This window comes from Gossypium arboreum, chromosome 13 (genome assembly GCF_025698485.1).
Source record: "Gossypium arboreum isolate Shixiya-1 chromosome 13, ASM2569848v2, whole genome shotgun sequence".
NCBI classification, from domain to species: Eukaryota; Viridiplantae; Streptophyta; class Magnoliopsida; order Malvales; family Malvaceae; genus Gossypium; species Gossypium arboreum.
Window position 1 is genome coordinate 12,309,686 of NC_069082.1, and position 13,863 is coordinate 12,323,548.

At 29.8% G+C, this 13,863-nt stretch overlaps 1 protein-coding gene across 2 annotated transcripts; it reads right to left on the reverse strand.

The window, feature by feature from the left end:
- Positions 1-4,317: 4,317 nt before the first annotated feature.
- Positions 4,318-6,090, reverse strand: LOC108462945 (putative cyclin-D6-1). Of its 2 annotated transcripts, XM_017762860.2 has the most exons (6): positions 5,927-6,090; positions 5,648-5,834; positions 5,496-5,576; positions 5,317-5,412; positions 4,911-5,243; positions 4,318-4,843 (listed from the first exon to the last, which is right to left on the reverse strand). In XM_017762860.2, exons 2-6 carry the CDS (start codon positions 5,807-5,809, stop codon positions 4,583-4,585), a joined length of 933 nt encoding a protein of 310 aa, XP_017618349.1. In that variant the 5' UTR covers positions 5,810-5,834; positions 5,927-6,090; the 3' UTR covers positions 4,318-4,582. The 2 variants fall into 2 exon arrangements, with proteins under 2 accessions (XP_017618349.1, XP_052879858.1); XM_053023898.1 differs by having other exon boundaries at positions 5,648-5,939.
- Between the last annotated feature and the right edge of the window lie 7,773 nt (positions 6,091-13,863).

The window sequence follows — 13,863 nt, forward strand, 5'->3', positions numbered from 1 at the left end:
TCGATACTCACTGTTGCAAGTGAATTAAATGTTTTGGTTTTCATATTCCCAACGGCTCTATTCATTTCTCCAACAATCACAATGGTTGGAATTCAATTCAAGAGTATAAATACCAGCTTCCAAAGATCCTACAACTATAAGAAAAAATATTCAAACAAAAATCATCAATCAAACAACCTTGGTGTCAAATACTTCCATATTTGTTTTTCATACACTTGTAAGTTTTATTTTCATTATTTTGCTCAAGTGTTTTTTTATTGTAATTGAGCTTAATTTGCAAACTCTCAGATCTTGTAAGGATTATTTTTTTGTTTGCTTCTTTGTATCTCTTTGAGAGGGTTAGTGTCTAAGATTTGGCTAGAAATCTTAAGGGAGTTGTAAGGTTAAACATTGTCCTCAAAGGTTGATTAAATTAGTGAATTTGGAAAAATCCTTAATTGTGGAAAGTTAAGGTAGTGAAATAGGCAATCGGGGTCGAACCACTCTAAATTCTTATGTTCACTTTTCTATCATTTCTCTTTATCTTTTACAAAAAAATTTAAAAGGCAATTCACCCCCTGACAATTTCGGTTTTATCTTTTGAAATTTTTTCAATTTTAACTTTTATTGAATAACACTTCAATTTTTTTTTTCAAAATATATTGTCAAATAAAGCTTGGTTTAACACTTGATTATCAAAAAAAGGAAAATGAAAGGAAGAGACTGAGATTTGTTTATCTATAGATCCATACTACGTTTGATCCCCCAGAATGACTAAATTATTCGGGCATATTTAGTTCGTTACAATGTTTCAAGTGCTTAGTTGATTGAATGTTCATTTAATAGAATGATCTAACTTTGAGTTAAGTAGTAAAGTCCCGTTATAGCCATTCAGCACACCAATCTCTAAATGGCTATTTCAAGATTACTTAAAATAGAAAAAAAAAATTACCCAAATTACCCATGCACAAATAAATCGTCTAAAACCCAAAAATTAAAAGAAAAACTCATACAAAACATCCCAACAAAGGATTCAACGCAAAGAACACATCAAAACATTGAAAAATGAAAGAAACACTCTTTTCGGAGCGTGGGAGGTGAGATTTCAAACTCCAAAAGAAGCGAAAGGGGATATGATGAAAGTTAGCGTATTGTATTCATGGTTAGCAATAGACAGTGGTGAACACAGTAAAGGAAGGCTGGTTATGGGTTTTTGGTTTATTGCATATGGGTGAGAGTGAGAAAGCAGATAATGGGTTAGACTAAAGGCTACTTTAGCGTTACTTTTGAAAGTGACATGAAGGAAAGTGTTTATAAAATTTTAGTTTAAGATTTAACTATTTAATATTATTATAAAAAATATTTTAAGAAATAAAATGTTAATTTTAAATATAATGTTATAAAGCAAACTATATATGCATTTAAATTATATTAAAATTGTTAATATTATGATGTTTCGTAAAAAATAAAAATTTTATTGTATCCCATTATTAATATTTTAATAAAATAAAAATTTAAATATATTTAAGAAATTAATATTAATTATTTGTAAATTTTAATTTAAATATATAAACTATATTTTAAACAATAGAATATAACCATTACAAATTCAAATATATAATTTATATAAATTTCAATAGAGAAATAATTGCATACACAATATAAATATTATATAAAATACATTGAATTATAAATAAGGGTTAAAAACATCATTTGACTTCAAAAGTGTTTTTTTTTTTCAAACACAAAAGCTACATATTGTAGCTTTTGCTTTTAGGTCCAAAAGCACTTTTAATCGAAAACATTTTTAACTTCAATAATTGTTTGTTTAGCATTACTTATGACTCTAAAAATGTTGTTGATCCCAAAAATATTTTTAAAAAGCAATGAGAAACAAAACCTAAGTGAGAGATGACAAAATGAATATGAAAATAAAAATATTAATAATAAAAAAATAAATTATTTTAATATCTAGATATTATATTTTTATATTAGAAAGAATATTGTTTTATATACTTATAATAATTTTAAGCTTAATCTATTGATATAGTTATTAATAAATATAAAAATAAATTAATACAATATTTAAAAATAATAATTTTTATAAATATATATATATATATATATATAATTTTTAAATGTAATTAATTTAATTTTGAATAAAATTATAACCATAAAGGTAAATTGATTTTTAATTAAAGGATAATAATATCATTTTATACGTACTCTTTATCCAACTAAACAAAATAATATTATTACTTACCTATTTCATTTAGTGAACCAAACTACATACAAATTATGTGTCTATTTTATTTCCACCGAATAGTTATTTAATTCCTATTTTACTCCATTTCAATGAACATCCTTAGCTTTTCTACTCAAATTTGAAGGTTGCATTAGTAAGTGATTTAAGAGTAAAACGGGAGAAATGTCAAATGTATATTTTATATAAACTTGGATAACCCCATCTTTCTTAATTCCTCCTCCTCTTTTTTTTTTTTTTTTATATATATCTGTCATGGACCAAAATCTAAAATTATTTCAATCCATAATAATCAAATTCAAAAGGCATAATAATTTTTTACCCCTAATTTTATAAAAAACATTTGTTTTAGTCTTTTATTTTTGATTCTTTTAGGCTTTATATTTATCTTTTTGTCAAATCAAAAGTTAATATTTGTTAACTTTATTGACATATACGTAGATAATCACATACATGCGACATCATTTAATTAATTTTTTAAATATTTTTCAAGATTTTTCTAATAATTTTAAGTTTTTAAAAATAGTTTTATATTTGTTTTCAAATTTTTCAAATTTTAAAAATAAATTGAATACTTACGTGTCATTCACGTGATAATCCACGATATGCAACGCCAACAAAGTTTAAAAACATTAACTTTTCTATTCATTTTTGACTGATTTGACAAAAAATAAATTTAAAGGTTAAAAATACAAAAATTAAATAAATGACTAAAATAATTTTTTATATAAAATTAGAGGTCAAATAAATCATTATACCAATTCAAAAATTTAAATAACTCAAATCTAAAACAATCAAAACATAAATAATCCTAAACTCCAAATGAAGTGAAAATTTTATAAAAAGAATCCAGATTCAACAAATCCCTCAAATTTACGAAACTACTTATCAACAATTCAACAATTAGTGGTAGGACGTTGAAGCTTTGGACCCGTCCATATGTTGGGCTAAATCCATGACTACCTTTAGCATAAGATAAAAGAAATGTCCAAATTAGAAAGTTTTGTATGTTTCTAAGTAAGCCTAGTGAGGGTCCCCATGGATCCTTCAGCCCAACTGGTTAAGCCGCCGAAAAGAAAAATGGTGTAAGCTCGTATGTGGTTAATGGTGCAGCAACGAGCAATCCTCATCTGAAAACTGAAAGCTAAGGCAGCAGCGAGGTGTTTTGGCTATGGTGATAAGATGATTAGTGAATGGTGTTATTGCTTAAAGGGTAACAATGTGTACGAATAGGTGACAGAGAGGTAGCTACCACAACATTTAGACCCCAACCTAAAAAAACTAAAGTTGCAATACACATACAAACAGATTAATTTATCCAATTTAATTAAATAAATTATTAAAAATAAATACAAACCATTTAATTTATCTAATTCAATTAAATAAATTATTAAAAATAAATAAAATCAGTTCAACCGATCCGATTTGTACGATTAATTCTGAAAACAATCCCATTTATCACGTATTGGAAGCTTCTCATTATGGCTTTAACATTTTCTCTTTCTCTCTTGGATTCCATGTGACTATTTTCACTTCCACAGGCTAAGATATATATTTGCAATGGCTATGGGACATATATTTTATTTTGTTCTTTTAAAATGTAACAATATAATAACATTAAAAGTTAAATATCGAAAAGAAAAATGATGGAACACATTACCATCTATAGGCTTAAAGTGATTTTATTATTATTTTTTTGGAAAAAATATAATTAGCTTTACAAAATAAATGTTACTTTGTATTAGATAGAGTGAATATATAAAATTGTTAAATAAAAGGGTGAGTATCAATCATTGATCTATTAACACTGAAAATAATAAAACAAACCTATCATTTTCGTGTAATATTATTCAATAACTTTTAATATGTTCTAAGTCCACCCATTGCATGTCACTAATATTGAACAAAATTTACCACATCACACAGAACCAATTTAGACCAGCTTATAGTATGCTCCTAACATCATATTATTATTATTATTATTATTATTATTAAGCATTGGTGGTTTGTTTTATTAAAATAATGTAAAGATGAAAAACATTAACATGCATATATATATATATATATTATTGTGATTATTGTTGTATTTTTAGTATTGTCACTATTACTATATATTCTCCGAAAACTAAGAGACAACCACATTTACACCCAACACACAAACAAAAGAAAAATCCAACCCTACACTTGAAATAGCTATGAAGTGAATTTGTCTCTGTGTTGATGATACCTTGAACAAACAAAAACTATAAAGGAAAGATGTTTGTTTCATAGCTAAGGGGTCACTCTCACAAATGGGCCATTCATTGATTAAATGCTTACTCATATGGTGTATCACCATCATCAACAGTGCTGGACCTGAGACAGGTGGGCCGTTTCATTGTTGGGGTAACCATTCATTTTCCTTCTCTTCATCTCTCTCTCCCTTCTTACACCCGGAGCTGCAGTAGTAATGGCGCTTCCATTTCCACTTTCTGAACATGAAAATTGCTGGTCAAGCACATTGACTGCCGTGTCCCAGCTGGAAGCCATGTCCATCATTGACCCTTCTTCTCTCTCCTTCCCTATCTTTTGCATCCATTTGTAGCATTTTAACAGGTTTTCCTGTACATATACCGAAACATTAAAATATAATACTTGCACTTTATTCTACTGCAATGTTCTCAAGTACCTTATGTACATATAAACAGCTGGAAATTGCTTTGTGATAGCAGGGGAATTGCAATGGGAACAGTTCATGGGAGGCAAAGAGAAGTGCCGACGCTGCAATTATCGATGGCTTGAACTCTAAAAGCTTTGTTACAGTTTGAGCTTTGAAGATGATTTCAACAGCTCGGGCTTTGATGGCTTGCCTTAATGCAGGGTCTTTGAGCTTCAAAAATGGAATGAAAAAGGAGATGAAAGAGAAAGGAGTAATTGAACGCATCCGCCATTTTAGTGCTCCCAATATTAAATATTCCATCCTCTCTATTGTTCGTGCATCAAACATGAAACCTCCATCGCCCTACATTAATGCCAAATAAAACACATCAACCTAAAACCGGTCTTAGGTTGCTGGCCATGTTACAAATTTTTACCTGAAAGTCGGCGAGAGAGAAGTCTGTTCTGTTCATCTTGGCAGCCAAAGAGACGCAAGAGATTGCAATAAGTCGAAGAACCCATTTCTTATTTTGCTGCAGCGTCAAAGTTACAGCTCTGTGAACTGAATAAATGGTGTTTTAACTAATAGCAAAGAACGAAGCTAAGAAGACGTTACCGGCATGGGTTGGCTTGATAAGAACCGGTCGAGATAATTAACAGCAAGATACGATATAAAGGGGTGGAATTTGCAAGAAAACTGAAACAAAAACTAAACTGAGATCACAAATGAAATAAACAAAGTGAGTGAGTGTTGGTCATTTACTTTACCTGTGAGATTAAACAAATAGCTTCTTCTCTGAAACAAACATCATCTGTAGCTTTGAGTGTGGGCATATGATCGGATTCAAGCAAGAAGAGGGAAGGGATAGTATTAAAGTTGGTTAATGGGTTTTCAAGATTGAACTTCATTAGCTTAGTGGCGCACTGCATAGCTACTATCTATCTGTATCTGTACCTACATTTTACCAAGAGAAGTGGGACTTTATGCAATTGCAGAAGATAGAAATCTGGTACTTATATAATTGAATGTAAAGGAAGGATTATTACCTCATAATGTTATGCATTTCCCATATTAATGAAAGATGTAATTAATACCAGGTGGAGCTTCCAATCCATGCAGTATTTATTATGTACAAATTACAAAAAAAAAAAAAAAAAACAGTGGCGAACTGGCCACCTCTGAATTGTGTTCCCCTTCTTGCACCAAACTGGTAACATTGCAGTGCCAGGTTATAAATCTTCAGGTAGACATATAATTAAACTGAACTTTTATATGAATATATATTACCAAAAAAAAATTATATTCCAGATAAATTAAATTTCATTTTTATATAAATATAGAAAATATCTATTTTTTTAAAATAAAATTTTTGGCAGGCAGTAGGTACCCATAATATAAACTTTAATAGCAAATTAAAATGGAAGAATTTAATTGAGATAAAATTTTCGTGAAATGATAAGTCATATTATATTTTTAAAGAAAGAATTCATATTCAAACTCTGAAAATAATATTATTAGTAAGAGTAATTATAAATCCTAAAAAATTAAATTTTTTATTTATTAAAATTTAAGCTCAAATTTTTCTTAAAAATATTAAATTCTTTATCATTCAATCTAATAATGAAAAAAAACACATAATAGATTATTTCTAGGCACCAAACATAAGAAGCCCTTTTGCTTTTCTTTTCTTCCTCTCCCCTCCTCTTTATGTGCACATCAATATTATGGAACAATAATTATTCATTTACAAGTAATCAAATGTTAATAAGCTTATACACAAATTGAATGATTTGATTGTCGAAAAGGCTGAGAATTTTAAGGAGGGGGGATGAGAGGGAGAAATTGCAATGATAATAATGTGTATGGATAAGAGACAATAAAGGGAAAAACACATGCACATGCAGTGACATAATGAGTGCATGTTTCACGCCATACCACCAGGCAAATAACATCATCATACTATATGTTCTCAGCTTATATAAATTATAATAATAGTGATCAGAATGTGACAATGCCCCAGCAGCTGGTGGTCCATTTTTCAACATATTGTATTTGTGACCAAATCAAAAACCAATTTATAGTATTCAATCATGTTTCTTCGGAACAGGAGCCAGCCAAGGTTATGATGAAGTCACTAATTTATGCTGATGTATCAATAAGTAATCAGATAGCAAGATTTTTTCTTTGTTTTGGATAATTAGACAATTTGGTTGATGGTAATCAGATAACTAGTTTCATATAAGAATGTATAACATATATACCTATAGAAATGAAATTAAGTCATCTTTCTAACTACTTTGATTCCTTTTTATTTAAGGATAATTCAAATTTAAGTCTTACCATTCATGAATAGTTTGAGTTGATTCTAATTTTAGTTTTAATTTATTATATGTGTATTATTTATTATTGTATTTGTAAATTTTTAGGAGGCATTTGGTTCGTCAAATCCTAGATTATATTCTGTAATAGAATTACAAGAATTTAATATTACAAGTGAAATGTGAAATTATCATATTCGGTTCATTTGACTGGGATGTATCAGATGTTTGATTAACGGAATGTGAGATTGTTTAGAAGCACATTTTACTCAATTGTCCTTGTTATAGAATTTGTTTTTTTTTTTAACAAGTTTAATTCTTTTAATATTTTTTAGTCTCAGTTTCCATAAAATTATGATAAATTATTACAATTATTACTTCTTATTACAATTTATATATTAATAAGTAAATATATTGTGTTGAAATAAATTTATAAACCATAACTATAATAATTCATGAAAAGTGATTGTAACACCAACCATAATTATGGTTATAACCATAATTAATATATTATTAAATAAATTATTAAATAAAATATAATTATTATAACTATAATGTATATATCTATTGGTTCACTATTAAGAAAAAAATATTTTTTAATTAGTCTTAAAATTTATTTACAAAAAGAGTCTTAATTGATTAGAATAATAAAACAAAGGGCAAATTGATCCAAAAGTTAAGATTACGCCCGTAACCTAAGATTACTTAAGGAATGGATCGTAATAAGATGACATCCTATATTACAGGATGATTGTAATATGAGATTACGTGATGGTCAGAATGTTGAAATCCAAACACTATAATCAATCTTGAAGGTTTCTCAAACATCTTGCCATTTCTGCGGACTCTGTCCTTCATTTACTTGTATTCGTCTCTCTATTTATTCTCAGGGTGGAAACCTTCTTTTCAACATATTCTTATAAGGTAGTCCTACGGTCTACCCTTCTACTGGTCATTGGGTATCTCCCCTTTGGCGGTCAATCCAAATCTGTTCAATCCATGGCGTGTAACAGCTTGTTTTTAGTAAAATCGGAACAGTGGTTTTGGGACCACAAATTCGAGTTAGAAAGAAAATTTATTTTAATATTATTACATGTTCTGCATATGATAGGAAAGACATTTGAAAATTTTCATAAGAAAATTTTACCGATTTCTTGTTTAATTATAGAAAGGACCAAATTGCATAAAATGCAAAAGTTGAGTTCTTGTAGCTATAAGTATCAAATAGCTATGAAATTCAAAATTTGAGGTCCTTTTATGATAATTAGACCATTAATAAAAGTTAGTAGATATTTTTGATGCTTCATCCATGGAAATTTAGAAAAAGAAAACACTAAATTGGAATTTGGAATAAATAAAGATGATAATAGCCTGATATCATCTTATTTCATCATCTTCCCCAAATTTTCTATGGAAACCCTAGGAAAGAGAAAGAAAATCAAGCAAGCTTAATTAGGTAAGTAATCATGTCCTGTTTTTAGTAATTTTTATATTTTTGAGATCGGAATAACCTAATCTATTTATTTTGGGGATCGATTTGATAAGATATTAAAGTCTTGAAATTTTTCCATGGATGAATATGCTGAAAATTTGAAATTTATGGTAGAAAATGAAAGGTTGTTGATAGATAAACAACTTTTGTAAAGTGAATTTTCATGAAATTGTGTTTTAGGGACTAAATTGTAAAGATATAAAATTCATGGAAAATTTTTTATTTTTATGAAATATATGTCTGTAAATGTTATATGTAAAAATCAGTTAGGCTTGGAATAAGGATTAAATTGCATGAATTTTATTTTCCGAGCCTAGGAATGAAATCGTCATTTATGAAAAGTATAAGGGCAAAATGGTAATTTTTCCTAGGAAGTGAATTGAATTAAATTGAAAATGAAATGGATTAAATTGGCATTAAATTCATTTTATATAGATCCGGATAACTCAAATACGAAGTTAGATCCAGGAAAAGAAAAAGTGTCGAATTAGTAGATTTCCGTATACAAACAAGTGACGAGGTGAGTTCATGTAACTAATTTTGTACATTTATATGCTTGAATTGAATGTTGTGTATGAGAATTATGTAGTTTTCATACATATGAAAATTGAATACATATCCGATAATGCCAAATAAATGATAAGTCTCGTAGGAAAAAATGAAGTTCATTGGATACAAGTTTCCTGATTAGTTGTGATCTAGCATATGTTGCAGACACACCATAGCTCTTACAAGCATCCTGATATAAGCCCTCTCGAGCTTCCCGTTACATGGTTTCTGCGAGCATCCTGATCTGTAGTGATCCTACATGTGTTGCGGACTATCGCAGTTCTTTGTGAGCGTCATGTTATATGATCAATTGTGATCCTGCATATATTGCGGACACAAACGCAGCTCTTTATGAACATCTTGATATAGGCTCTTTTTTGAGCTTCTTGACATGGCTCACTTGAACATCTTGTTATATGGCTATCCGGAGCTCCCTGATAATAACTCTTCGAGGTTACCTATTAAGTTCAACGAGCTTCCTATTCTAAACTCTTATGAGTTTCCTGATTTAGCCCGGATAAGCTTCTTGTTACATGGCTCATATGAGCATCCTGTTATATGGTTCGAGAGAGTGCTTCCTGATTATATGCCCTAATTGGGTGCCCCTGAATATGAGTTGACGGTGTACAGTTTTGTACACTTTGAGTGTACTACATGTGTATCCATTGATATTTCAAATAAATTCAACGGGAATAGTTTTGACATGGTTTGAACTTAAGATGATTGATTATAGAAATACACATGTTATATGGAATTATGATATGAAAAGCACATGTTTATGAAAGTTATTACATGATGAGCTCATCTTTGATTTTTTATGTTTACATGATATACATGACTAACAAGTTTCTTGAAATCATATGTGTTTAGACAAATGGCCATAATGATTTGGATGCATGTTTGTATATTTATTTTGAATGTACATGATTGGTAAGTTAAATTCTTATTATACAAACTTACTAAGCATTTGAAATGCTTACTCATTTTTTTCTCTATTTTATAGTGCTTGAAAGCTTGTAATGGTTGGAATCGATCGAAGCATCATCACACTATCCTTCAGCACGTTTTGGTATAAATAGCAAACTTATTTTGGTATAATGGCATGTATAGGCTAACTTTTCCAATGTTGGCATGTAAATAGTTGTTTGTAATCTAGCCATTGGAATGGCTAGTAATGGTATATTTAGTGAATATATACTTGAATTTATAATATGGTTAATATATATGTGTTTGGTATAGTTAGATTGAATTATGGTAAACATATATGTCTTTCAAAAGGTAAGTTTAAATACATAGCTGAGTTAAAAACTAAACCAATATTCTTGCAACAAATCTGTGAAGCTCAAAAAAGTGATGATGAATTACAAGCTAAACGGGTACAATGTGAACAAATTTCGATTCAGAATTTCAAATTGGATCTGATGGTTGTCTGTTATTCAGAGGCAGAATATGTGTACCGAAGAATTTAGAACTTGTACAGAAGATATTGTACGAAACTCACAATGGTGTTATGTCTGTTCATCCGGGGAGTAACAAAATGTACAATGATTTGAAAAAGATATACTGGTGGTCGGGAATGAAAAGTGATATTTCTGAATTTGTATCTAAGTGTTTGATATGTCAACAAGTTAAAGCTGAACACCAGGTACCTTTGGGATTATTACAGCCAGTTACAATACCGGAATGGAAATGGGAAAGAGTTACTATGGACTTTGTATCAGGGTTACCCTTATCTTCGAAAAAGAAAAATACCATTTGAGTCATCGTTGACCGTCTAACAAAGTCTGCACATTTTATTCCAGTACGTATGGATTTCTCTCTAGATAGATTAGCATAGTTATATGTTTATGAGATTGTTAGACTACATGGAGTACCGGTCTCTATTATTTCAAACAGAGATCCTCGGTTTACATCTCGATTTTGGAATAAGTTGCAAGAAGCTCTGGGTACATAGTTACATTTCAGTACTGCATTCCATCCCCACACTGATGGATAATCCTAACGTGTGATACAAATATTAGAAGATATGCATCGGTGTTGTGTGATAGAATTCGAAGGTAACTGGGAAAAATATTTGCCTTCAGTTGAATTTTCATACAATGATAGCTATCAGTCAAGTATTAAAATGGCACCATACGAGGCTCTATCTGGTCATAAATATAAGATACACGGAGTTGATTTGATCTGTGAAACTGGAGAAAAGGTGAAAGTGATACGTAATAGCTTGAAAGCAACATCTGATCGTCAAAAGTCTTATGCCGATATTAAACAAAAAGAAATAGAATTTCAAGTCGAAGACAAGGTATTCTTAAAAGTATCACCTTGGAAGATAGTTCTTCAGTTTTGTCGTAAAGGAAAACTGAGCCCACGGTTTATTGGACCATATGAGATTATTGAAAGAATAGGACCTGTTGCATACAAATTGGCATTACCACCAGAGCTTGACAAAATCCATCATGTTTTTCATGTGTTTATGCTGGGACGATATCAATCAGATCCTTCATATATTATTTCTCCAACAGAAGTTGAGATTCAGCCTGACATGACTTACAGTGAAGAACAGATTAAAATTTTAGCACATGAGACGAAAAAATTAAGAAATAAAAAGGTAGCTTTAGTAAACGTTCTTTGGAAATGAAATGGGATCGAAGAAGCTACCTGGGAACTGAAGGATGCCATGAGAAAGCAATATCTAAACATCTTTACTGGTAAGATTTTCGAGGACGAAAATTCCTTAAGGGGGAGAGTTGTAACAGCCCGTTTTCAGTAAAATTGAAATAATGGTTTTGAGACCACAAATTCGAGTTGGAAAGAAAATTTATTTTATAATATTGTATGGTCTGCATCATGATAGGAAAGACGTATGAAAATTTTGATAAAAAATTTTTATCGATTTCATGTTTAATTATAGAAAGGACCAAATTGCATAAAATGAAAAAGTTGAGTTCTAGTAGCTATAAGTATCAAATAGCTATGGAATTCAAAATTTAAAGTCCTTATATGGTAATTAGACATTAATAAAAGTTAGTAGATATTTTGATGATTCATCCATGGAAATTTAGAAAAGAAAATGACTAAATCAGAATTTGGAATAAATAAAGATGATAATAGCCTAATATCATCTTATTTCATCATCTTCCCCAATTTTTCTATGGAAACCCTAGGAAAGAGAAATAAAATCAAGCAAGCTTAATTAGGTAATTAATCATGTCCCGTTTTTAGTATTTTTATATTTTTTAGATCGGAATAACCTAATCTATCTATTTTGGGATTAATTTGAAAAGATATTAAAGTATTGAAATTTTGTCATGGATGAATATGATGAAAATTTGAAATTTATGGTAGAAAATGAAAGGTTGTTGATAGATAAACAACTTTTGTAAAGTGAATTTTCATGAAATTGTGTTTTAGGGACTCAATTGTAAAGATGTAAAATTCATGGAAAATTTCTGATTTTTATGAAATATATGTGCTGTAAATGTTATATGTAAAAATAATTTAGGCTTGGAATAAGGATTAAATTGCATGAATTTCATTTTTCGAGCCTAAGGACAAAATCATCATTTATGAAAAGTATAGGGGCAAAATGGTAATTTTTCCTAGGATGTGAATTGAATTAAATTGAATATGAAATGGATTAAATTGATGTTAAATTCATTTATATAGATCTGGATAACTCAAATACGATGTTAGATCTAAGAAAAGAAAAAGTGTCAGATTAGTAGATTTCCGTATACGAACAAGTGGCGAGGTAAGTTTGTGTAACTAATTTTGTACATTTAGATGCTTGAATTGAATGTTGTGTATGAGAATTATGTAGTTGTCATATATAATACATATTCGATAATGCCCAATAAATGATAAGTCCTGTTGGAATAAATGAAGTTCATTGGATACAAGTTTCCCGATTGGTTGTGATCTAGCATATGTTGCAGACACACCTACGAGCATCCTGATCGTTAATGATCCTGCATGTGTTGCAAACTACCGCAACTCTTTGTGAGCGTCCTGTTATATGATCGGTTGTGGTCCTGCATATATTGCGGACACAAACGCAGCTCTTTATGAACGCCCTGATATAGGTTCTTTGTGAGCTTCCTAACATGGCTCGCTTGAACATCCTATTATATGGATATCCGAAAGTCCCTGATAATAATTCTTTGGGGTTACCTGTTAAGCTCAATGAGCTTCCTATTCTAAACTCTTATGAGTTTCTTGATTTATCCCGGATAAACTTCCTGTTACATGGCTCACATAAGCATCCTATTATATGGCTCGAGAGAGTGCTTCCTGATTATGTGCCTAATTGGGTACCCCTGAATATGAGTTGACGGTTTACAGTTTTGTACACTTTGAGTGTACAACATGTGTATCCATCGATTTTTCAAATAAATTCAACGGGAATAGTTTTGACATGGTTGAATTGAACTTAAGATGATTGATTATAGAAATACACATGTTATATGGAATTATGATATGAAAAGCACGTGTTTATGAAAGTTATTACATGATGAGCTCATCTTTGATTTTTGATGTTTACATGATATACATGACTAACAAGTTTCTTGAGATCATATATGTTTAGGAAAATGGCCATAATGATTTGGATGCATGTTTGTATATT